We start from the raw sequence: 25,220 nt of genomic DNA, 5'->3' as shown, positions 1-25,220 counted from the left end.
CCTATGGCCCTTGGCTGATTGGGAACTTACGTTTCAGAAACATTCCCACTATTCCCAGAACAGAGTGGCTCACTGTGCCCAGATTGTTTACGCAAACAGTATGACTTATCTGAACATCTCTTTTCCTTCTGGGACTCTGGAATTTTGGCACATGCTACGCAGAGGGAGCCTGTTGGACCAGCCCCCAGGACGAATCCTGGGCATTGCATCTCTAATGGGCTTCCTTGGTGGACATTTCACATGTGTCATCACAACTCATTGCTGGAGGAAGGAAGCAACATTGTTGTGTGTGGCTCCCCTGGGGAAGGCCTCCTAGAAGCTTGCTTCTGGTTCCTCCGGACTTCACCCACATGCCATTTCTCTTTGCTTATTTTGATTTGCATCCTTTTGCTATAATAAATGGGACTAACTGCTGAGTCCTATGAGTTTTCCTTTTTTTTTTTTTTTTAAAGATTTTATTTATTTATTTGACAGAGAGAGAGATAGCGAGAGCAGGAACACAAGCAGGGGGAGTGGGAGAGCGAGAAGCAGGTTTCCTGCCGAGCAGGGAGCCCGATGTGGGACTCGATTCCAGGACCCTGGGATCATGACCTGAGCCGAAGGCAGACGCTTAACGACTGAGCCACCCAGGCGCCCCCCCTATGAGTTTTCCTAATGAACCTTTGAACCTGGGGTGATCTTAGGACCACTGTAGACTTTGTGATCCCTGATAGATCCACTCTGGCCCCAAGGATCTACTAATACCTAGTAAAATCCGACTCCAGTGAATCCTGGAAGAGTGAGTTAGATCCACTTCTGCCCTGAGATTTTGGGAACTAGAAGGCCAGGCCAAGTCCCTGTTAACTTGACCTTCAGAGATTTGACCTGGGCTAGACAATGAGTGGCCCAAAGGCCATTTAGGATTGTACATAAGGCAGCTCCATGTCTGTCCATTTCCTGCCTCTAAGAAACACCTGCTACTGTTGTGAGTTCTGCCAGGGTGAAGTAGTAGGAAGTTGTTACAGTTGCAACCCTTTCCTGCTTTAAAGGTGATCCTTAAAGTGGATCATCTCACAGAAGTCCTATCAAGAGTTCTTAATGGTCTTTCCTTCTTTTGCTAAGAATGTGCACTGTGGGTTTAGGATGGTGTGCACTGCCTCGGCTCACCATTGCTGGGGAGCCCCAGCCCTGCACAGCCCCCAGCCTAACCTAGACCACCGTCTCTTGCATCTCGAGTTGCATGTGCCTCTGTGCTTACCATGTGTAAGCACCCTAAAGTGGATTCTCCCAGTGCCGGAAAGAAAGAAGGGAGTAGGCTCACCAGGCCTATGGCCCCACAACTTGATAGTGTACATCTCTGTTTTTCTTTTACTCTCTTTTTAAAATGTAGTATTTGATGCATACGTGGGCTACGGGACCCAGCCTGTGGCTGATGGCAGATTCTCTGGCCCCGCGTGTGTGTTGGGCCGTGCATGTCGCCGCTTTTGGGGCCTCGCGGGAGCCTGGGACGGCCGTCTGGGGGAAAGGAACGCCTTCCCAAGATGCCCTCTCCACATGGGGGCCCCTTCGGGAACGTTCCATGTGTCTCCCTCGTCTTCCCTCGACCGTGCAGATCCAGACGGCGCTGCGGCACAAGTCCGAGATCGAGCACCATCGGAACAAGATCCGGCTCCGCGCCAAGCGCCGCGGGCACTACGAGTTTCCAGTGGTGGACGACCTGTCCTCGGGTGACACGCGCGAGCGGCACCGTGTGTACCGCAGGGCGCAGATGCAGATCGACAAGATCCTGGACCCCACGGCCAGCGTGCCCTCGGTGTTCATAGAGCCCAGGAAGAGGTGCGCGTCCCAAGCAGGGCTCCCCGAGGTCTGCCTGCGGAGGCGCCCACGGCTCTGCTCCCGCTCCGGCTGCTCTCATTCACCCTCCTGCCCCTCCTCTTGCCCCTTATTCCTGGGTTTACTCTGCCTCCTCGAATTCAGCTGGTTGAAAATAGCAGTCGCCCTTTCTTTCTCAGATGGTCCCCCCTGGTTTCCCTCCTCCGTCTCCCCCCATCCCGCCCTCGCTCCCAGTACCTTCCCCTCCTCTGCGTGGGCAGGGCCATTTCTTTTCCCACAGCTGCCCTCAGAGTCTTGGTCTCTTGGTCTTCCAGACCCCCGTCCCTAAGGCGCATGCGTCGTCTCTGATCACTGCCCTCATTTGTGTCTTGCCCTGTTCAACACCTGTAATGGTGTTGGTTACCTGCCACGTGGAACCTGCGCTCGGTAACAGGCGGGGCCCTGCCTCTCCATTCTGGCTGCATTCCACGGTCCAGCCGTGTAGACAGGGTCTCCCCATTAGATGGTCCCCTCATTCCGCCCCCACCCACATTCATCTGCTTCCCCTTGCAGAGGAGGAGGGATGCGGGGACAGGGTGTGAGGTGCAGGCTCACACCCTGTCCCCGCATCCCTCCTCCAGCAGATCGTACTTGCTTTTTGAGACCCGGTTCAGGCCCTATAGCCAGCCACGGTATCAGTAGCCCACACTGACCTTGCCCTTTTCTGAATGTCTGAAAAATCATGGTATTTTATTACCTTACATGATTCTCTGCTGTTCCATGCGTTTAAATATGCTCAGGTAGACTGTGGCTTTCTTATAGCAGAATCTGTGTCTTACACATTGTATCCTTTGGGGTGTTTACCGCAGTGGCCAGCACATCCCAGATGCTCAGAAAATACTTAGTGTTTAGTTGATAAGCTACTGGCAGGAAGATTTATTTCCTACCAAGATAACCTCTTTCCCCCCCTCTCCCCCCACCGGAAGCTCCAGGATAAAGCGATCTCCCAAACCACGTCGGAAACACCAGGTCAATGGCTGCCCCGGAGATGCCGAGAAGGACAGACTCATCACCACAGACAGCGACGGCACTTACAAAAGGCCCCCCGGTGTCCACAACTCCGCCTACATCGGTTGCCCAGTACGTAATGCTGCTTCTTGCTTCTGGGGTCAGGGTGGGGTGGCTCTTAGGGGAAGGAGAGTGAACAGTGGCGGCCCTGGCCCTGTGCGGTCATGTTGCCAGATGACTGACACTCCAGGGCCAGCTGGGCCGTGAGGCGTGGGGGGAGGGGGCCGGTGGGCTGCTCCTTTGAGGGGAGACATGAGTCACAGAGACCAGCGGGCAGCTGAGTGAGCCCCCTGGAAATTGTGTTGGTCCTTTCTGTGTGCAAACCCTGCTGTCATATGCTTCGGGATGGGTCCTCCTTGAGGTTAACTGGGAAACAGAAGTTTGTTTTCTTTTTTTTTTTTTGTCTTCCCCTGGTCCCAGAGTTGTTTGGGTTTCTTGGTAATAGGAGGGATATTTAGGGTTTCGTCTCTGCCTTCTGTTCCTGGAGTGCTAAGAAGGTATTTTATGTGTGTGTGTGTACGTGTATAATTTTAATGGAAGAAAAAGCTTAATGGAAATTAAAAAATACAGAATTAGGTATTTTTGTTTTCAAATGGAAAGGGGCCCACTCCGAACTGCTTGAGGTGCTCAAGGCAGACATTGGTGGCTTTAAGGCACATGCACAGACCCCACTGAGTAGGGAAGAAAGGGCCCGCCTCCCCACTGGTGTGCGAGACACCCCAGATGGAGAGGGAGCTCCGGATGTGGCTGACTCGAGCAGTGCCAGACACACAGTGGACACTGATAGCCTTGTGTCGGGGGCAGGCCTGGCTCGTGGCACAAGACCCCTTCCTCCTCCCAGAGATACACAGAGGCATCCTTGTTTAGAGAGAAATTAGCAAGAGGAAAAAAAAACAAACAAACCCACATCCTTGGAGAAGGGGTTTGTGATGTACGTGACGATCACTTTGGATAGAGCTTGTGTGCCCTTAGCCATTGTCTCCTAATTACACAAATAACTAACCCCGAAAGATGTGAAACCTGATCACACAAATCTGCCAAACACCACACTGACATTGGGGCTAAATATCATTGAATCGTGGTCATCTGAAAGAACCAGACTTTTCCTTGGCAACTTCCTGTATTTCTAGTGTCCTAAAGACTGGCCGCGCCTGCTTATGAGGATCGGCGCAGTCCCAGAGGGGTGCAAGGTTCTATAGACTCAGCTGCTTTGCTCCTGACTCTGGCTGTTTCGGAAGGCTGCGAGTGAGTTCCTAAGATAGGGGAGCCGGTCCCGGCAGTTCTTACAGCAGATGGAGCTCTTGTACTGCTGTTGTGCTTTGGACAGGTGGTTGTCTGGGCGTCTGTGGTGTTTGGCTTCATCTGGGAGGACTGTCCCCTTGGCTCCCCAGGATGTTCACTTGAAGCTTTGGCTTTTGTCTCCCCCGGGACTTGCAGGCCTGATGTGTGAAACCAATGAATAGAAGAAGGGGGCATTACTTCTCCCCAACCCCCTCACTTCCCTAGCCAGCCAGGGCTCATTCCCTCAAAGAAAATCTGCACCAGTGCTATTTCAATCCTGTCCCCTCTTTTTTTTTTTTTTTAAGTACCCCTGAGTTCTGTCATCTGATGCCATTGGGTCTTGTGTCTTCCCCTTGATCTCTCCATTTGTCTTCATCGGTGATCCAAAATCAGGCCGCCTTCAGGGGGGGCCTGGATCATCTTTTCACTTCTTGCTTTTTTTTCTTAGCAGCAAGTGCAGAGGTTCCTCCTTCAGCTGGTGGAAATAAACCCTTCCCTGGAGAGCACCACCTCAGTCAGCTGGCTTCATTTTTCAGAGATTCCCTAAAATGAAATTTTTCTCGGATGGACTTTTTACTTTCTGTAAAAATTCTAAACCACATGCTCTCAAAGATAATGCCTTTTTTGTGGAACTCACTTTTTCTTAGGTAGTATTTCATCTTGAAGATTTTACTACACATACATGTTTTTTCTTAAATTTTGCACTTCACCCTCAAAATATTTTCTCGTTATGAGCTCTGTTCTCCTAGGGTGAAAGAAATATTCCTGTATTTCTTGGCAGCTAGGGGTTACCATTATAATTCAGGCCTCAGCACACTGTGGCCCTCAGGCCAAATCCAGCTAGCTACCAGTTTCTGTGACGTTTTATTGGAACACTGTCATGCTCGTTCATCTGCATGTTCTCTCTGGCTGTTCTCGCTGAGTGGCAGACTTCCAATACAGAGCAACAGCGCCTGTATGACTCAGAGCTTAAGATATTTGCCATTTGGCCCTTTTCAGAAAAAGTTTGTATACCCCTGATCTAATTTATCATCCAAACCTGACACCTGGGAGCGTGATAGAAGGCTCTATTAATGATTATATTGGGACAGCAGGCATAAGTTGAGATTGTCCTCGGCCAACCAGGGTATCTGATCATACATCCTCTCTGATGACTGAAGGTAAAACAAAAAACAAAAAACTTCCTATGTATTTCTCAGGAATGATAGGTGGATGCGTATCTGTACAAAGGAAACAAATTGACCAATAATGAAGCTATCAGACTGAGACTCAAGAGAGCGGAATTCAAATTCCAATGGGGATCCTGGATAAATCTTAATGTTCATAGACCACTGTTACCCATTTATTATTCAGTACCACCTGTCTGTGAAACACTGTGCAGATGTTGGGATATAGAAGAATGAACAAGACCTCTTCTTGGCCTGCAAGGTGCTGGTAGTGGAGCCCGCCAAACGAGGAGCCTGTTAGAGGTAGAAGGAACCGGAAGCTATGATGTCATGGCTCCGTAGCTCTTTGCCTTCTTGGCAGGATTCATGAGTCCCGCCTTCACAGCTTCACAATATATTTCTTGCCGTAAAAGTTAAACCGTTGGAATCTCAGTTCGGGCCTGAAGTTTTTTATGTGGCCGCACGCTCGCTTCCCTGCCATGCAGTGTTCTAAAACAAAATTCAGCTGAGTAAATTTAAAGATCTCATTGGCTTTCTTCAGGAGTTCATGAATCAGGCAGCATCCCACCCAGCAAGTAGAAAGGAGCTCCGATGGTACGAAATGGAAAGTTTTTATAGACCGAAGAGGGCAGAAAAGGAAGTTTTCTAACAAAGAGTGGATTGTTTTAGGCAAGGTCACCTTTCTTTGGGGAAAGGGGGTGGGGGGTCTGTTGTGCAGATGACCTCACTCGTGCTGATCAGGAATTTCCAGATTGACTGGTTAAAGGTCACATTCCTGGGAGAGGCTGAAAGTGCGGTAAAGTCTTGCTTTGCTCTCTGGGGGCAATGACTCCATTTTGGGCCGGTTGTTGCTTTCTTGCTTTCTTTTTTGTTTTTTGAAGAACAGCTACCTAGCCATTTACTGGAACCACCAGGAACATCGCTTCTGTCTTTGGAGAGACCCTTTCACTTACCACGGGGATGTGTTTACAGAGACACTTTTCCTTTTGCTCTACTGTGACTGTTAGGTTGGTGACACACTCCTGGCGTCAGTCGTCCCTCTCTACTCCCCAGGAAAACCCAAGAATGGGAGAAGGGCCTGCACGCGGACATTTTATCCACCTCACAGGGAAAGGAACACAGAGTTCTTCCAGGGCTCCGTCACAGATCCAAGAGCCCTTTGGGGCTCCAAATCCTTACTTAGAATCCCTAGGTGACAGATGTCACTTAGTAGAACCTTTCCTGCAATGGCCCAGTTTTAAGGAAACAGACTTCCGGGACCAGGGTGTCCTGTCCGTGGCAGCGAGGCCACCCACTCGCTGCTGGGAGGGGAAGGGCGCCGGCCTCACCTCAGGAGGGTGGTCACGGCTCAAGGGCCGTGGTTTCTGTGGAGGAGTCAGGGCCTGGTGATGCCACAGCTTCAGAGTCTGCCGAGAGAATCCAGAAATCTGAGCTTTAGTATAAAATTTTCAGGTTTTGAGAAATATTGGCTCTTTATTTCTTTTAGACTGCACAGGCCAAGCGAAACAGGTCTGCGGGCCATGTGCGGCATGCCAGGCCGTAGTGTGGTTTTCTGTCTGTTCAGGGTTAAACAGCTGCAGCCCTTCAGTGTTCGACGCTGGCGTGAATAATAATGATCATCTGTTGGACAGGACCTAATCATGAGGAAGCATTGTATTATTTTATTTTTTATTTTTTTTAAAGATTTTGTTTATTTGACAGAGAAAGAGAGAGCATAAGAGGGGGAGCAGCGGACAGAGGGAGAGGGAGAAGCAGGCTTCCCGCTGAGCAGGCAGCCCAGTGTGGGGCTCAGTCCCAGGACCCCGGGATCATGACCCAAGCTGAAGGCAGACGCTTAACTGACTGAGCCACCCAGGCGCCCCATGAGGAAGCATTTTAGACAGTTGTCTGAGAGTAAGGATGTGTCTGTGGAACAGAGATTTTTCTTTGTAAAAGAGTCATTGATCCGAACATCAGTACAGACAGGAATGTCTCCTTTAGCCCCTTGAGTAGGGTGGTCCAACCAGCTGAGCCAAACTGGGCCAGTTGGATGAGCAAAGCATTCTAGATACAAGGCGCCCACCCTTCCTCACGGAGGGCACCAGATCACCAGCCCCTCGTGCAGAGCCCCTTTTCCTCAGGGTGTCACTGGCAGTAACAGTGATGACGTGCTTCCGGCACTGCTGACACCAGGAGGGCCTCCTCTTACATCCGTTTCCTCTTTTGTCTCTTGTGTATATTATGGCAGCATTTTGCTCATAAAGCAGTATCAGGAAATAAGATTTTAAGAAACCTTAATTGTTACTTATATCCCTACCTCTTCGACAGTAGGTATAGAATATAATTTAAACCTTTCTGGGTGACTCATGTTATTCAGAGGTAGCTCCATTTGAAAGACATGTGGTTTCTGAATAAACACTCTCTATTTACCATTATAATCAGTTGTTACAGTAAGTATCAAAGTTGTTTATACACACACAGGTGCAATATGGTGGTGACTTTGATCTCTTCTGGGGTTGTGTAGGGTGACTTTTTCTTACCATAGTCAATAGACTGCTTTAGTTTTTGGTATCTATGGAAAGTTGACTTGGTATTTTAGTATATAAGACTCTGAGACATTTTTTAGCTTCTTAGAGGCATTTAATAAAAATACATACTTGCAGGTACTGCATTTCAGATAATTGGTTGAGTTTTGCTGGCCAAATGATTGTTGACTATTTTCACTTTTTTCTTTCATCCTAATTCAAGCTCCCCCTGCCACTGCCATCCCATAGCTGTTATTTAGAAAATTCTTACGGTAAACTTCTTCCTCAATGTCAGTGAAAATTGTTAAATTCCATTTTGGCCCTGTAGTTTTGCTTTCGAATCACCACAGAAGCTCACATCTGATCCTTGTTCCCTTTGCTGTTTGCCTTGCTGTAGTCCGATCCCGATCTCCCGGCCGATGTGCAGACCCCATCCTCTGCTGAGCTGGGGAGGTATCCAGGCCTGCCCTTCCCAGCCTCCCAGTACATCCCGCCCCAACCGTCAATCGAGGAGGCGCGCCAGACCATGCACTCCCTCCTGGATGATGCTTTTGCTCTCGTGGCCCCCAGCAGCCAGCCTGCCAGTTCTGCGGTCGCAGGCCCTGGGGTCCCAGCCATCCTGCCTGTGAACAGCACCCCTTCCCGGGATGAGAGGCGAGCCACCCAATGGGGGTCCTTCTACAGCTCTGCTCAGACGGCCAACAACCCATGTAGCGTAAGTACTGGCCTTCTAGAATTCTCTCATGGGCCAGATGTTGGAATTTTGTTGCCTGACTTCCTCAATTTCAGAATCACTACAATAATACTGAATTCATTTGATCAGAATTAAAGCTTGGCTGAGGGACCTCAGTTTTCATCATTTTCTCCTGAGTTAATTCTTAATGTTGAAAGCATCCTTTTATGCAACTCTGGTATTTTATGGGAGTCTCTTCCTGGGTTCCCTCAGTGTCGTGAAATGGAGGTAGGGCAACTGTCAAAGCATATTCTTATTGATGTCTTTATAAAAGGTACAGTTTAGAATGTACCAAATCATTGGGCTTCTTCTTAGAAGGCCACCTGGGACTGGAGCAGTCCTCGAGGCTCCAGGACTATAGGCAGCTAGCCCACAGGCAGGCAGGGACAACCATTTCAAATATCAAGTTTCCATCTTAGGACTTAACATTTCAGGATTTCATCTTCCTTTGTTATCCTTTATTTTTTTCATATTCCATCAGTCCTTTCAAATGTGCCTTCTCAAAATATGGGGGAAGAGGTAAAACTGAAGGATGTAACATTAAATATTTTTTTGCTAATTCTAGATTGGATGATTGGACTAAAACATTTGATGCTGGAGGGAAGTTAATTAGACCCGGTTTCTCAAGGAGTGTTTATACTGGGTCCTCTGATTTTGTTACCCACATTAAGGTGAAATTGGGTGGTAGTGAACACATGTGAAAGGAATCTTTATCTCTGAAATTGGTTTGAATTTTCAAAGTATGTGGTTAGTAACAGATTGTTTCCTTCAATAACTGCTACCATGTGGGGAAAATACCATTCCATCTCATTGTTGTTTTTAATGTTACAACTATAAATATTAAATACTTCGTATTTGTAACTGGTAGTTTATAATCTTTAAAGAAATGGATGCTATAGAACAAATTCTTTGATACAGTGAATGTGGCTTCAGCTACTGTCTCTTCACTTTAAGTTTCTTCATTTGTTTATCAATTCAGGTAGATTTATGGAGTACTGCTGTGTGTACACTGCACAGCTCCAACTTCTGCATTATGGCAGGGGGTATGTGGACAATTGAAGCAGTGATTTTAAAACAATGTGGTGGGCGCCTTGGCAGGGGGAAAGTACAGCCAGGGAGCATCTACCTGAGCTGTGAGGTGTTTAGAAGGATTTTGTAGATAAAATGGCATCTAAGTGGAAGTCTGAAGGCTAATTAATGGTTGCAGGAGAAAAACATGGCAGAGACAGAATTAAAAGTGCCCAGTACAAATTTCTTCTGGACAAGATGGAGGAACAAGGTTGGATTACCTTTCTTCCAGAAACAACTAAAATAACAAGGAGGGGAAAAAAAAAAAAAAATATATATATATATATACATACACACATACAAATATATGGGTTTTCACAATCCTGGGCATTAGGCAGCAAAGGAGAGGGATCACTGAGAAATGAGTTGAGCTCTACACATGTCCCAGTTTACTGTCTTGAGAGAGTTTCTAGCTGCGGTGCAGGGAGGAAGACCTCAGGCAGAGCGCAGTGTTCTCTCTGAGTTGAGAAAGACAGAATTGGAGACTGGGGAGGAAAAGATAGGTAGATTTCACAACAGAGAGTACAAGAAAGCAGAGAATTCTAGAGATCTGCAGAGAATCTTCACCTGAGTACTGACCAGTTTAAGGGTATGAGGAAACTACCTAAGACTGGGGAAAGAACCACCTAAAAAGATTAGAAGGAATAGTCTTCAGAGCTCACACAGGTGTGGAAATAAGTTCCTACTGTAGAATGAATTGTGTATCCCCCAAATCCAAATGTTGAAGTCTAAACCCCATGTGGCTATATTGGAGCTAGTGTCTTTAAGGAGGTGACTAAGGTTAAATGAGGTCATAAGTTTGGAATCCTGATCTGATAGAACTGGCACCCTTTCTCTGCCATCTGAGGATACAGCAAGAAGGTGGCTGTCTATAAGGCAGAAAGAGAGCTCTCACCATAAACAAAACCCTGCCGGAACCTTGATCTTGGACTTTCTGGCCTACAGAACTGCAAGAAAACAAATTTCTGTTGTTGAAGCCACCTACTCTGTGGTATTTTGTTATGACAGCCCAAGCTGATTATTCTCATTGTCCAGAAGACAGTGAAACAATCCTTTAAAGAACTGAAGGAAAAAACTGTCAATTCTCTATTTGCTGAAAATAACTTTCAAAACTTTTTAGACACACAAAAGCTGAAAGAATGTATCACTGGCAGACTTTAATTACAAGAAATGTTATGGGAAATTCTTTGGGGAGAAGTAAAATGATGCCAGATAAAGATCTGGATCTCCATAAATGAGTGAAAAACCCTAGAAATGTAAATATGTGGGTAATTAAAAAAAACTTTTTCTTTATTATTTAAAATTTTTAAAAAAGATAATTGGCTACTTAAGGCAAAAGGATGACAGTGTATTATGGGGTTTATAGCATATATAGAAGTAAAATGTATGAAAACACAATAGCACAAAGGGCAAGAGAGGAGAAATAGAAGTACACTCTTTTGATGTTCGTATAGCATACACGAAGTGAAATAATAGCACTTGAAGGTAGATTGTGATGAATGAAAAATATAGAATATAAACTATAGCAACCATGAAAAAAACTTCCAGAGTAATAGTTAATAGCCAACAAAAGAGTAAAAATGAAATTATAAAAAGTACTCAGTCTTGGGGCCCATGGATGACTCAGTCAGTTAAGCATCTGACTCTAGATTTTGGCTCAGGTCATGATCTCAGGGTCGTGAGATTGAGTCTGGTGTTGGGCTCTGTGCTCAGTGCGGAGTCTGCTTGAGATTATCTCCCTCCCTCTCCGTCTGGCCCTCCCCCAGCTTGTATGCTCGCTCTCTCTCTCCCCCTACCCAATAAATAAATAAATAAAATCTTAAAAAAAAAGTATGCAGTCCAAAAGAAGGCAGAAAAAGAGGAAAAGGGGAACAAAGAACATATGGGACAAATGGAAAACAGACACCGAGATGGTAGATTTAAATTCAGCCCTAATCACATTAAATATGAATGGTCTAAATATTCCTATTACAGGGCAGAGATTATCAGTGGAATAAAACTCAAGATCCAATGATCCATTGCCCACAAGACACTCACATTAAATATAAATCCACAAATGGGTTAAAAGTATGGAGAAAGAAAAAAAAAGTATGGAGATAGATAAACTGTGTTAACGCTAATCACAAGAAACTGGAGTGGCTATATTAATTTTAGCCAAAATGATCTCATAGTAAGCAATATTACACAGAGGATCATTTCATAATACTATATTGGTCAGTTCATCAAGAAGACATAAAATCCTAAATGTTTATGTGCCTATGACAGAGCATCAAAATATGTGAAGTAAAAACTGATAGAACTGCATGCAGAAATAAACAAAGCCACAGTTATAGGCAGAGACTTCAACACTTTCAATAATTGAAAGAATGAGTACATAGAAAATCATTAAGGTAGAGAAAACTTGAACAAGTCTTGAATTAATACTGATTTTCAGCTTGAACTAATTGACATTTATAAAGTGCCTTACCCAAGAAGAGCAGAATGTACATTCTTTCAAGAGTACATGAGTGATGGGGATTAAAGAGTACACTTATCATGATGAGCCCTGAGTCATGTATAGAATTGTTGAATCACTATACTGTACACCTGAAACTAATATAACACTTTATGTTAACCATACTGGAATTAAAATGTAAAAATTAGCTTTAAAACAGAGTACACGGAACATTTATCAAGATAGATCATATTCTGGGGCACCTGGGTGGCTCAGTTGGTTAAGTGGCTGCCTTCGGCTCAGGTCATGATCCCAGGGTCCTGGGATTGAGCCCTGCATCGGGCTCCCTGCTCAGCAGAGAGCCTGCTTCTCCCTTTCCCTCTGCCTGCCACTCTGCCCAGTTGTGCTATCTCTCTGTCAAATAAATAAATTAAAAAAATCTTTAAAAAAAAAAAAAGATAGATCATATTTTGGGCCATAAAGCTAATCTCAATAAATTGAACAAGATTTGTATTATCAAACAATCCCATAAAAAATGGGAAAGGGGGAATGTCTGGGTGGCTCAGCCAGTTAAGTGGTTGTCTTCAGCTCAGGTCATGATCCTAAGGTCCTGGGATGGAGTCCCACATCGGGCTCCTTGCTCAGCGGGGAGCCTGCTTCTCCCTCTGCCTGCCATCCCCTCTGCTTGCCATCCCCTCTGCTTGTGCTCTCTCTCTCTCTCTAATTAAAAAAAAAAAAGGGGGGGAAAGGATTCGAACACAAATGTCACCAAAGAAGAAATACAAATAATAAGCAGACAAATATGAAGAATCAGCAGATGGAGAGATCTTCAATCTCATTAGTCCTTAGTGAAGTGCAATGAATCATGAGATACCCCTATATACCTATTAGAATATGAACAACTGGAACTTTTATAAACTGTTGATAAGAATGTAAAATAGCACAACCTATTGAAAAACAGTTTGACAATATCTTAAAAAATTAAACCTATGCCTTCTTTATGACCCAGTCATTCTATTCTGAAATATTTACTGAGGAGAAAAGAAAGCATATGTCCAGACAAAGACTTGTACGTTATGACAGCTTTCTTTGTAATAGATTCAAATTGGAAGCAACCCAGATGCACATCAACAGGCAAATATATAAACAAAAATGGTACTGAATTTATACAGTGGGATACTACTCAGTAATAAAAAGGAATGAATTTTTTATACATATGACAACATGTTTGGGTCTCAGAATAGTTATGCTGAGGGTAAGAAGCCACCCCCCCAACCAAAAAAAAAGTGCATATTGTATGATTCCATTTATATGTAATTCTAGAAAATGCAAACTAGTCTATAGTGACAGAAAGCAGATCAGTGGTTGCCTAGGGATGGAGTGAATTTGGGAAAGGGTATGGGACAGAGGGATAACAGAGGGGCACCAGGAAGCTTGGGTGGTGATGGATATGTTCACTGTCTGGTTTATGAGCATGGTGTGCGGGTACCAACATTTGCCAAAACTTAACAATTTGTATATTTGAATATGTGCAGGTCATTGTGTGTCAATTATAATGAAATAAGGGGCTGTTAAAATTTTTTCTCCAAAATGTTCTTAACAATGAAATTAGTTCTAGGCGACTAATACAGAGTGAGAAGTAAGAGCGGTGAGACATGAGGCAGGAGAGAAAAAGCAGGAAGCTGATAGGGGTAGAGCTTAGCCCTCATTCTGAGGGTAATGGCCAGACACCAAAGAGTTTTGAGCAGTCTAAAGACATAATTCAGTGTGCCTTTTTGACAGATTGCTCTCATTTTAGACTGGAGAATTGTTTGTTAGGGTGCAAGACCAGAAGCAGGGAGACACTTAGAAAGTTGTCCTAGTAATCTTGGTGAGTGATGTTGGTGGCCCCAACTAGCATGATGCAATGAATGGATTTAAGAAAAGAAAAATCTTCATGGCCTCAGTGTATTTATTGCTGATGGCACTGAGCCAGTCTAGAGGGAGAGTTCGATGATACAGGAAGGGGGGTCCAGAGTGCCGAAGGAGGAATTATCTTTAGAAATGAGGGGATATATTCCTTCCAATTTAATAGCAGGAGGAGGGAGGAGTTGGGTACAGATATAATCATGTTTGTAGTGGGTGACAGGAAGTTGAGAGGCCTCCCATCTCACTGTGGCTTCTGTTTTTCACAGTGGAAAAAGCAGAGTCATTTATTGAGAACGAGCGAAGTGTGGCAGGGCAAGAGATTTGAGGGAGAGTGGAGATTGTGCATACTTACTGTAGAGAATGAAAGAAAACCGTTTAGGGACATAAGAATAATTACTTAGTGGCATTGAAGCCCCTGATGAGAATGACTGTCACAAAATTATAGTGGCACAAATTAAAGTTCTGTAGTTTTGTTGATCAGCAGTTGGATACCCAGGTGGAGACAAGGAGAAAACGGGCAGTTGGATTGATCCAGGAGTGGGGCTTTCTCAGGCAAATGTGATGAAAGGACAAGGGGCAAGAAATGTACATATTAGCGGGTGCAGTTGAAATGGTAGACTACACTGAAGGGCAAGGACAGGGAGTTGGGGTCAGTTCAACATGCTGCTGCTTTGTAGATTCTTCCTCTCGAATCCTCCGCTTTACGTGGGTTGGAGCCACCCTCATATCTCGCCACCATTGCAAGAGCTTCCTGATTGTCCCTCTGCCTCCAGTCTTGAATGTAGGATATGAGGGTGGTGGCTGACATGTAAAATGCCATTTATTGATGTTGAGCAGGCTGGGAGCGGAGAGGCTGACACAGTAGATGCATCCTATGGAGGACAGGGGAACTCAGCACCAGGAGGGAAGCCTACAGGAGCCGCTTGACTTAATCTTGAGTTTTGCAAAGGAAGAGTTCTCATATCACTTTCTAACATGACCTTGTTCGCTGCTGGCGTCTATATGTTACTTCTCTCTGTTCCTAATGCTTTCTGAATTGTTCTATGAAGAAATCTGTGGCCATCTTAATTTCCCCTTTCCTGGTAAGGGATGTATGTATGTACCCTACCTGCTAGGAAGCGTAAATAATTCTGGGCACTCAGCCAGTTTTTCTGAATCATTTTCCCCTATGAATAGCCAGTGTCCATTTGATCTTCAGATTCAGCTCTTTCATTCACTTAAGGGAAACTTGCTTTTGTATCTGAAATAATTTTCTTACTCTATTTATTGTAGTCGAAGATACCAATTATCTTCATGTTGGCTCATCTTTGTTTCCTATACCTATCCTTTTATTCTCTAATGGCTTTAGCTACATTGTCCTGGTTTCTCTGCCTTCTTTATGATTATCATGGGCCTTTTCTCTGTGGCATTGATTTGATTTGGAGCCATATCTATTCTTTTCCCTGCTAGTTGATTTCTTAGCATCATAATGGCATTGTTTCGGTCCTCAAATCATTTCCACCAATAATTAGGTCCCAAATTATTTCAATTCTGTGGTCTCCCATTTCCATTCACTCTATTCTTTTATCGTCTCATGTTTGAACTTTAAAAAAGGAATTGCTATTCTTATTACTTTACCATTATGCAACCATAGTCCTTTTTTTGTTCCTTGGCTGCTAGTTTTCTCAGTTTATGGCATGAAACTGTTCCTTTCTTTGCTTGTTTGGTTTCTGCTGGTGAATTTTAGCAATAATTTTTGACTGATTATTTGTTCATTGTTCATAGGTTTTGAAGATGAACAATTCCGTGATAATGCCTTAATCCACCATCTTAACCAAGAATTCAAATCCATAGCAAGATTTTTATAAATACTCTTAACTGAGTGATTTTCTCATCATGGACCTTTGATGTTACCCTTATATGTTTTATGTTTTGATGATGATAGCTAATCTAGTGGAAAACCAGAATCATTGGCTATATCTGTGCATATCTAATATAATTTTATCATGTTTATAAATTGGTCATAAATTACTGTTTGTTGCCAGGAGGAACCTGATCATCCTTTATTCCCTTCTTCTGACTACAGTAAAAACTACAATAATGTAGATTTCAGGATGTCCTCAGTTACCACATGAACCTTGATTTACCATCTAATGACATTTTTTAGTCTTTTTTTTTTTTTTTGCCAGTGTAAGGGTGTTAGTTATGCATTGGTGAGAAGGCCACTTGATAGGTGGTATTTCTGCTTTCCTGAGTAAAGTTAACCTCCCTGGAGCAGTCTTCTAAGCACCAAGTGTGATTGCCTGAACCAGGACATTTTACAAACAGACCCATCCCAGACTCCACCAACCATTTAACATGGCTTTCTTGCTCTATTGGCCTGTTTTATACTGAATAGAAGGAAGGGATGCGTTAAAATGGGATTTTTATTTGACATCACTGGTTGAAACCTTAAAATTCTATTGTGTTGCCCAAAGTTTTATATAGATGTGACCCACTTAAAGTAAACACCTGTCATTATGTCTATGATTTTTTTTTTTTAAATCTTTTTCATTGGCCTGTGCACTATCTGGAAAAATCACTTCCTTTTTCTGATTACAACAGAGTTAAAATGCCTTGTACCACAATAACAAAACAGGTAGAGTGGACAGCTAGTTTTCACTGTTTTTCTATTAGCTTATCACTTACTGGACCTCCTGAAATCCTGATATGTAAACTTTGATCTTTTTTTGTTTTGTTTTATTTTGCACATGAGTATGTTTAAAAAATTCAGACAGCTGAAAAACACAGGGGCCACTGTGAATAATCTTTATCTGGTCTCAGATTTCCCTTTAATTATTTGAAAAGGAATTGAAACTCCTTTTCCTTCTATTCTTCCCTTCTTCCATAATCCCCTTTGGCTGTTTGACCTCAGCTGGGGAACTCTACAAGGTTCTCCTCTCCCTCCCTCTTCCAAGGGGATGGAAGCAGAGAGGGTCAGAAGGTGAAGTAATTTGAGCACAGTTTCATATGTAATAATCCCTTCAAACTGTATGAGGTATAGGGTTCATTCTGTCCTTCTTGGCATCAGGAAATAGGCCCAGGGAAGTTGAGTAGCTTGGCTAGTCTGTTTGGTTCCAAAGCCTCTACTTTTCTTCATAAAGTAGAAATTCATTCAAGGGGGAAATCTGGTTTGGGAACCATGGGCAGTGCAGTGCAATGGTGGTTAAAAGCTGGTCTTTTGAGTCAGAAAGACTTATTAGGAGGAAATAACTTCCTTGTGAGTTGATTTCATCTATAAAATAGAGGTAGTGAGCCCTTTGTTGCTGTTACTGGGCCCGGAGTTAGTGCTCATAGCTCTTACCACAAAATACTAATTCATTAAATGACAGCTTAAAAAATGTCTAATATGAGAGCAGGTCCAGAAACAAGGCTGACTTAATAACTTCACTGGGAGCTCTGGATCCTGGACAACCAATTGGTTCAAGCTGACTGCCGTTGGATGGACTCTGTCCAGAGTAACCGCTCTGTTAAGGTATCTAATTCCCAAATAGCGATTCACAGCTGTTGAAAGAAGTGTTGAAGTAGGAGTCCCATGAATGTTAGGGTCGGGATGTGTTGATTTCATGAGGAACACAACATAGATACACATTTCTTTAAATCTGATGCCATATTGATATTGTTCTAGCCAAAGAACACGTGGTTAGCTGAGATTAGCTCAAGTAAAAAGAGTTGACTGAAGGCTATGGGGCACCGGATGGAACATAAGGGCAGGAGTATGGCTGGGCCTCCTTGGAACCAGAAGACTTTCAGAAACTGAATGTAACTTCATCTTTAAGTGTCTCTCTAATTTCTGGTTCTCTTTTCACAATGTTCTATTAACACAGTTCAGTGCTCACATACTTTAGTTTTGTGAGTGTATTTGAATTGCTGCTGGAAGCCCAGTGGCTCTGGTGACCATCTTGGCCCATGTTGGCAGAGTCATTTGTACTAAGTGTGGCCACGAAGGCCTACCTTTTTAGCAGAAGATACAGATTTGTAGAGAATGAGCCTGTAGGGAAGAACAGAGGCTGGAAGGCTGTCTGTTACTCATATTTTTTATAAAAGAAAGGTCTGGAAATGAGTTGTCTGTTTTTTTAAAGCCTGGTAGCCCAGTTCCCCAAGCTGAAACTTCTGGCATTATTGAATGGCAGAATGCTTAAATGGCATGCCAACTGTTTTATGAGAAAATAATTCTCTTTAAAGTTAATCTTGCAAGCCTAAATTTTTACGTTTGCTGTTGTCACTTTCTAATAAATGTGGAATGTTAATCTTCATCTTCTTTTGGTTTTCTTCCAGAGATATGAAGACTATGGAATGACTCCCCCATCAGGCCCATTGCCAAGGTAAAGTTTTCAAGAGAAAATGCATTAGAACTTCCTCACATAGGCTGTTTTTAAAAATTTTATAAACTCACTTCTTTGAGCTAATATTTAGAGCAGATGAAAACTTCTGAGTTGTGTGTTGTCTTGGGCTAATCTGAAGAGGAGAAAAAAGGTGGAATTTAAGGTCTGCTTCCAGTAGTGACAGACTAGATAATTTGCTGAGGGCAACTGGAATAGCTAGACAAGATGTTAAAATAAAACAAAACCAAACCCAGATAGCTAATAGGACAGTGAAGTGGTATGGGGCCAAGATCCAGGAAATTCAGAGAGATGAGCCCTGCCTCTTGGGCAGACTTTCTCCCAGGGGCACCTGCTAATTCCAGAGGAGGCGACTGAGAAGCTGAGCAAAACTTTGGACAGACTCATGGAGCTCGGAGTCTTGAAAATTCAACATCGTGAAAGTTGTGGGATACACCTCAAGGCATGCTTAGGGAGGACTTTGATGCCTTAAATGAATCAAAATATATTTGAAAAGAAAAATGGCTGAAAACCAGTGATCTAAGCATCATCTCGATGTTAAAAAAAAAAAATCTAATTAAACCTAAAGGAAGTAGAAGGAAGGAAATGATAAAAATAATAGAAATTAATGAAATACGGGCACCTGGGTGGCTCAGTCGGTTCAGCGTCTGCCTTCGGCTCAGGTCATGATCCCAGAGTCCCGGGATGGAGCCTCGTGTTGGGCTCCCTGCTCAGCAGGGGAGTCTGCTTCTCCTTCTCCCTCTACCCCTGCTTGTGCTATCTCTGTCTCGCTCACTCTCTCTCAAATAAATAGATAAAATCTTAAAAAGAAATAAAATAAATAAAAAGAAAGTAATGAAATAGAAAAACAAATAGCATAATAGAGAAGATTGACAAAGCTAGAAGTTGGTTCTTTGAAAAAAGCTAATAAAATTGATAAATCCCTGGAGAGCTTGATCAAGTAAGCTGTATAGTGTTATCAATAAGAGGAATGTAAAAGGACATATTAATCCAGATCTTTCAGAAACAAAAAAGATTTTGACAGATTTCTAAAAGGCTGATTTTTAAAAGATTTTACAGATACTAAGAAGATTTTATGAACATATTTTTGTGAAATTTAAAATGGAAAGTGGCTCAGTCAGTTAAGCGTCTGCCTTTGGCTCAGGTCGTGATCCCAGGGTCCCTCAGCAGGGAGTCTGCTTCTCCCTCTACCCCTCCCCCCTCCTTGTGCTCACTCTCTCTCTCATGCTCTCTCTCAAGTTCTCTCTCTCTCTCAAATAAATAAATAAAATCTTAAAAAAAATTTTAAATGGAAAAATTCTGGGACACCTGGCTGGCTCAGTCAGTGAGCATGTGACCCTTGATCTCGGGGTTGTGAATTTGAGCCCCATGTTGTGGGTAGAGTTTATCAAGAAATAAATTAAATTGATTTTTTTTTTTTCAAAATAAGATGGATGGAAGAATTCCTAGAAAGAGAAAACCCGAATTGTGATATAACTATTAAAAAAATTGAAATCATTCCTAAAATTCTTCCCACAAAGAAAACTTTGGGCTGGGGCACCTGGGTGGCTCAGTCATTAAGCGTCTGCCTTTGGCTCAGGTCATGATCTCAGGGTCCTGGGATCGAGCCCCACATCGGGCTCCCTGCTCCGCGGGAAGCCTGCTTTTCCCTCTCCCACTCCCCATGCTTGTGTTCCTGCTCTCTCTGTGTCTTTCTCTGTCAAATAAATAAATAAAATCTTTAAAAAAAAGAAAAAGAAAACTTTGGGCTTCAATGGTGAATTCTGCCAAAAACACCAAAGGAAAAAAACATGCCAGTGTTCTACAAATTTATCTAAAGAATATAAAAACAGAGAATGCTCCCCATCTCATTCTTTGAGACTGCATAACCTTTTTTTTTTTTTTTTTGACAGAGAGAGAGAGAGCGAGAGAGCACAAGCAGGGGGAGGGGCAGGCAGAGGCAGAGGAAGAAGCAGGCTCCCTGCTGAGCAGAGAGCCTGATGCAAGGCTTGATCCCAGGGTGCTGGGATCATGACCTGACCCAAAGGCAGACACTTAACTGACTGAGCCATTCAGGTGCCCCAAGACTGCATATCCTTGATATCAAGGATGACAAGGACAGGGAAATTGCAGGAAAGAAAACATTAAGGGTTCATGAGTTTTACTCATGAACGTAGATACAGAAACTTGAAACTAAATATTAGCAAACATACCCAGCATTGTATTCAAGAGGATATCATATCACAGCCAAACTGGATTTATTCCAACAATGCAAGGGTAATTTAATATTTTGAAAAATCAACCAATCCAATTCACTACTTTGAGGAGAATAAAGGAGGGAAATCTCATTTCACTAAATACAGCATTTGATAAAATTCAACATCCATTCATGGTAAAAATCTTAGCAAATAAAGAATAGAAGTGAACTTGTCTAATCTGATAACAGTTATCTCAGCAAATACGATTTAAGGTTGAAATGTTAAAAGCTCTCCTTTTGAGAATAGGAGCAAGACAAAGATAGCTGCTTCCATTACCTCTATTCATAGCATTGCTCTGGGAGTCTAGATGGTGTAGTGAAGCAAAAAAAAAAAAAAAAAGAAAAGAAAAAGATTAAGGAATTCAAGGAAAGAAATAATACTGTTATTATTCTCAAATGATATATTTTTTAAGTAGAAAATCCTTAAATGTCAACACATAAGTTGTTAGAATTAAGAGAATTTAGCAAGATAGATAAATTACAAAATAGCTGGATATAAGATCAGCATACAAAAATCTGTTTTATTTCTGTTTATGAGCAAAAGACAAAATATACTGTACAAAATAGCATTAAAAAATATAAAATATCTCAGATTTAATCTCACTAGATAGTCAAGTCCTCTAAAGAAAGTGTTCATGGATTGGGCAACTCAGTATATTTAAAATATCGGTCCTCCTGTAAGTGATCTACAGATTCATTGTGATCCCTTTCAAAATCCTGGTAGTTTGTGGTCTTTAAAAAAATATGTGGAAACTGACAAGCTGATTTTAAAACTTATATGGAAATGCAAAGGCCCAACAATATTCAAGACACTTTGAGAAAAAGAAGAATAGTGTGTGAGGACTATTCTAAAGGTTGTAAATTACTGTAACGTAATAAAGACAGTGTGGTATCACTGTAAAGCTAAACAAATAGACCAGAGGAACAGAATAGAGAGTCCATAAGCAGACCCACACGAGTGGGCAAATGATTTATTACAAAGAAGGAATTGCCAGAGTTAATCTCAGAAATCATACTCAACTATCTTTTCAATGACCACAAGTCACACAGAAGTAGGAATGTTATCTGCTTCCTCATTTTTTCTGTTCTTTCTTTGCCCTCATTTTCAGAGGGGCTTGTTTTATTTTTCCCCAACCCAGGCACTGCTTCATGGTCCAAAAACAACAGAGGTAAAGAGAGCACGTGAAGGTTAGGTGATCTGGGGCAGAAGTTAATGATGCGGGGGGGCATCTGATCTGGTTTGCCCAGTTCAGTTCACACCTGTTTTCTAGTGTAATTATTAATAACTTTGACTCTCAAAAGCGTTCTGGTTTGGATGACCAATTTTGTGGTTACTCAAGTTAAAGGATTCTGGGTGATTTGGATCACACTGAACTGTGAACACACAATTGAGGATAAAAAGGATGCACATGTAGCCAGGAGGAGGATAATTGGGTAAAGTAGAAATAAGTAAAGGGCAAGAGCTAGTTGTTGGGTGGATGGTCAAGAGATTATGATTTAATTAGGTGAACTCCAATATACAGATGTTGAAGGAGGAGCATGCCTTATGTTACGCTCTCAGATCTGTAAGGTCAGAGATGTCAGACATCTCTCTCTGAGGTCAACCTAAAACAGTAACAATTATCTAAAGAGAGCAATATAAATAGCCTGGGTCTCAATTTACGAGATGGGCTCCAGAAATAAGACTATAGAATAGGGGCAAGTCAGTCTATGTTCTCGTCAAACTAATTTGATCTGTTAATTACTGGTTGTCATTTGCAAAGAACTGTAATTAGATATTCTTGAGTTTCTTTAGAAGAGTGGTTCTCAAGGTGGAATTCTCAGATCCCTAGAGAGAGGGTCCTTGAGACCCTTTTGGGGAGGGGTGTCTATGAAGTCAAAACTGTGTTTCATAATAATACTAAAGCATTATTTAACTTTTTCTTTCTTTCTTTCTTTCTTTTTTTTTTGTGCTGATGCCTACACTGAGGGGCAGAAGCAGTGGTGGATGAAACTGCTGGAACCTTAGCATGAAACAAGGCAGAGGCACCAGATGGCCTGAGTTGTCCTCATATTCTTCACCATGCAATCAGATTTTTAAAAATGCCAGTTTGTTAGTTATGTTAGCATGTCCTTGGTGAAGTAGTACAAATTATTAATTTTATTAAAAGTAAACCCTTGAGTCTTTAATCATCTATAGAACAAAAGAGGAAATACATATAAAGCGCTTTGTGTAGTATGGAATTTTGAAGGAAAAGCTCCTGTTCATTTGTTTGAGAATTGATCTGTACTGCTGCTATGTTTTCTCTTTGAGTGATCAGTTGGCAGACATCGTTGTTCAGACTTGGATTGCTTGGCAGACATTGTCTTGAAAAAAAGGAAGTGAGCCTGTCACTTCCAGAAAAATAACTGACAGGATTTCTTGCCACTGATAAAGCTGAGCTTTCAAGTGAAAATTTGAATTTTGTCTGCCACTGGGTGCTTCACAACTTCCTAGTACTTAAAAGACTTTTCTGATGAGCTCAATGATATTAATAATGTGATTTTTTTTGATACTACCAAATGAAATGTATCAATATCTAGAAAGTTTGCAAAACTCAGTGAACTCATATTTTCCAAATGACTTATGTCATGAAATCATGCATGGGTCCATTCAAAGTATAAAATAGAACAGTGGGATTTCTGTAACAGATTATATAAAATTAATTGATACTGTTTCAGATTCCATATTGCCACTAACCCTTAAGGAAACTTTGTTGAGTTTTGGTGTATCAAAGAAGAATATTTTTCTGAAATATTATTTGAGTATCTGAAAAGGCAATTAAAGTCTTCTTATCCAATTATGTATTTATGTGAGTTCAGATTTTCTTCTTAAAATAACTTAACAGCAACTGATTGAATACAAAGTATATGAGAATCCAGATGTCTTTATAAGGAAATTTGAAAAAATGTAAAACTCTTCTCACTACTTTTTGGGGAGGGAGGGGTTAGATAATAAAAGTTGATTTCATGAGAAAATATTAACAGGTAAGATGCTTAATATTATTTTAAAATTACTTTTAAACATAGGTATTTAAAAATGTTTTCATTTTAATTCTGAATACAAGAAATATCTATAGATATAATCCACATACACAGAAGTTCTCAGGAGTCCTCAGTAATTTATGAGTGTAAAGGCATCTTGAGACCAAAAGGTTTGAGAACCTCCGCTTTAGAGCACTGATTTTCAGCCTTGATGAGTATCAGGATCATCAGTGGAACTCTGAACAGCCGAATCTGGGTCCCACCTCTAGAGATCTTGTTTTCATAGGTCTGGGGTGCAGCATGGACATCGGGGGTTTTAAAAGATGCTCATGGGCAGCCGAGGTTGGGAACCACCACTTCAGTCCAATGCTGGAGGTGCACAGGCCCTGGAATTTTACCTGCACCTTCATGTAGTCTGTAAACTAAGGCATTTCTTCTTCAGTCATCTGGCAGAGATTTATCAAGCATCAGCCATACTCCAGGCAGCGTTCTTAGTGCTGGAGATATGCCAGTGAGCAAACAGAAAACGCCTCTGCCCTTAGGGAGCTCGTGTTCTAGGAGAGGAGATGTATACACCAATAGACAGAGAGGTCTTATTTTTCTGTAGGGCTGAAAGTGGAACTAATAAAATTCCAGAGCCAGGGAAAAGTGTGGTCCTGATGCTTGGGCTTGCTTTGCCTTCAGACCAGGTTTTGGCCCCGGTTTGCTGCAGGCTTCGGAGCTGGTGGCCCCAGAGCTCCAGCAGCCACAGGCATCGGCTGAAGCCCCGGTCGCCGCCCGAGGGATCTACTCGGAGGACATGCCATCAGTGGCCCGGCCACGGCCTGTCGGGGGCACCACAGGTACATGTGGCTGTTTAGCTTGCATTTCTGAGCTAGACAGCCCTTGCTTTTGGCTACATTCCAGAAGAGGACATTTCAGGCTTCCCAGCGCTTTGGTGTGCCAGTATTCGGTGACCTGCACAACTGGTCTGAGCCGCGTTCCCCTGGATCCTGGTGGAGGTGTAGGCAGGGGAGGAGGGAAGAGAGGGTGGCTGAGATCCCAGGACTGATGCCTTCTGATTTGTTCCTGAGTCTGTGTCTCAGACGCTGTCCCTTCACAGCACAACTCTTCCAGGGAAGACGTTTCAGAATTCTTATGGTAAACTGAAAGATCTATTGCTGAGCACTTGGTATGGTATTAAAAACAAGTGTTTGTTTTAAAGAAGGCATTTTTCCAGCTTGTGATAAGCAACTCTGGACGTTGCTGGCCAGTGACCTGAGGGAGATTTTTGTTTCATTTGGCCCTCGTGATGAGGGATGCTGCTCATAGGTGACAAGCAGGGCCCAACATGGCTGAGCTGAGATTCCTGCATGGCACTTGGCTGGTCTGCCCCAGCAGTTTACCTGAGATCCAGTCTTGAACCCCAGAATTAAAAATTGCTGTTTCGTATCATGGAATTCCATCTCATCAATAGTTGATACTATGAACGCTATATTTGGGAATGTTGTTCATTGTTCCTAAAGCATATATGGAGTTTAAGATTTAAGCTCTTTCTTTTTTTTGTACAGCTCAGCATACTCTGAAAAATCCTCAAAGTTCATTATACCCACCTAACTGTTTATTCCAAGGGCTCAAAGTCACTCTTTTATTTTCCTTTTTATTTTATTTTCATTTCTTCACCTTCC

At 42.6% G+C, this 25,220-nt stretch overlaps 1 protein-coding gene across 1 annotated transcript in view; it reads left to right on the top strand.

The window, feature by feature from the left end:
* Positions 1-25,220, top strand: part of KIAA1549 (KIAA1549 ortholog) — a 103,885-nt gene that overhangs the window by 65,288 nt on the left and 13,377 nt on the right. The window contains exons 15-19 of the mRNA XM_021692837.1: positions 1,592-1,815; positions 2,778-2,931; positions 8,208-8,525; positions 18,250-18,296; positions 24,238-24,395. Of these exons, the coding sequence (XP_021548512.1) occupies positions 1,592-1,815; positions 2,778-2,931; positions 8,208-8,525; positions 18,250-18,296; positions 24,238-24,395 (901 nt within the window). The remainder of the gene's footprint in view (positions 1-1,591; positions 1,816-2,777; positions 2,932-8,207; positions 8,526-18,249; positions 18,297-24,237; positions 24,396-25,220) is intronic.

This window comes from Neomonachus schauinslandi, chromosome 12 (assembly GCF_002201575.2).
Source record: "Neomonachus schauinslandi chromosome 12, ASM220157v2, whole genome shotgun sequence".
Lineage (NCBI taxonomy): Eukaryota > Metazoa > Chordata > Mammalia > Carnivora > Phocidae > Neomonachus > Neomonachus schauinslandi.
The sequence above is the reverse complement of the archived record's forward strand: the minus strand, read 5'-3'. Positions and strand labels throughout refer to the sequence as shown.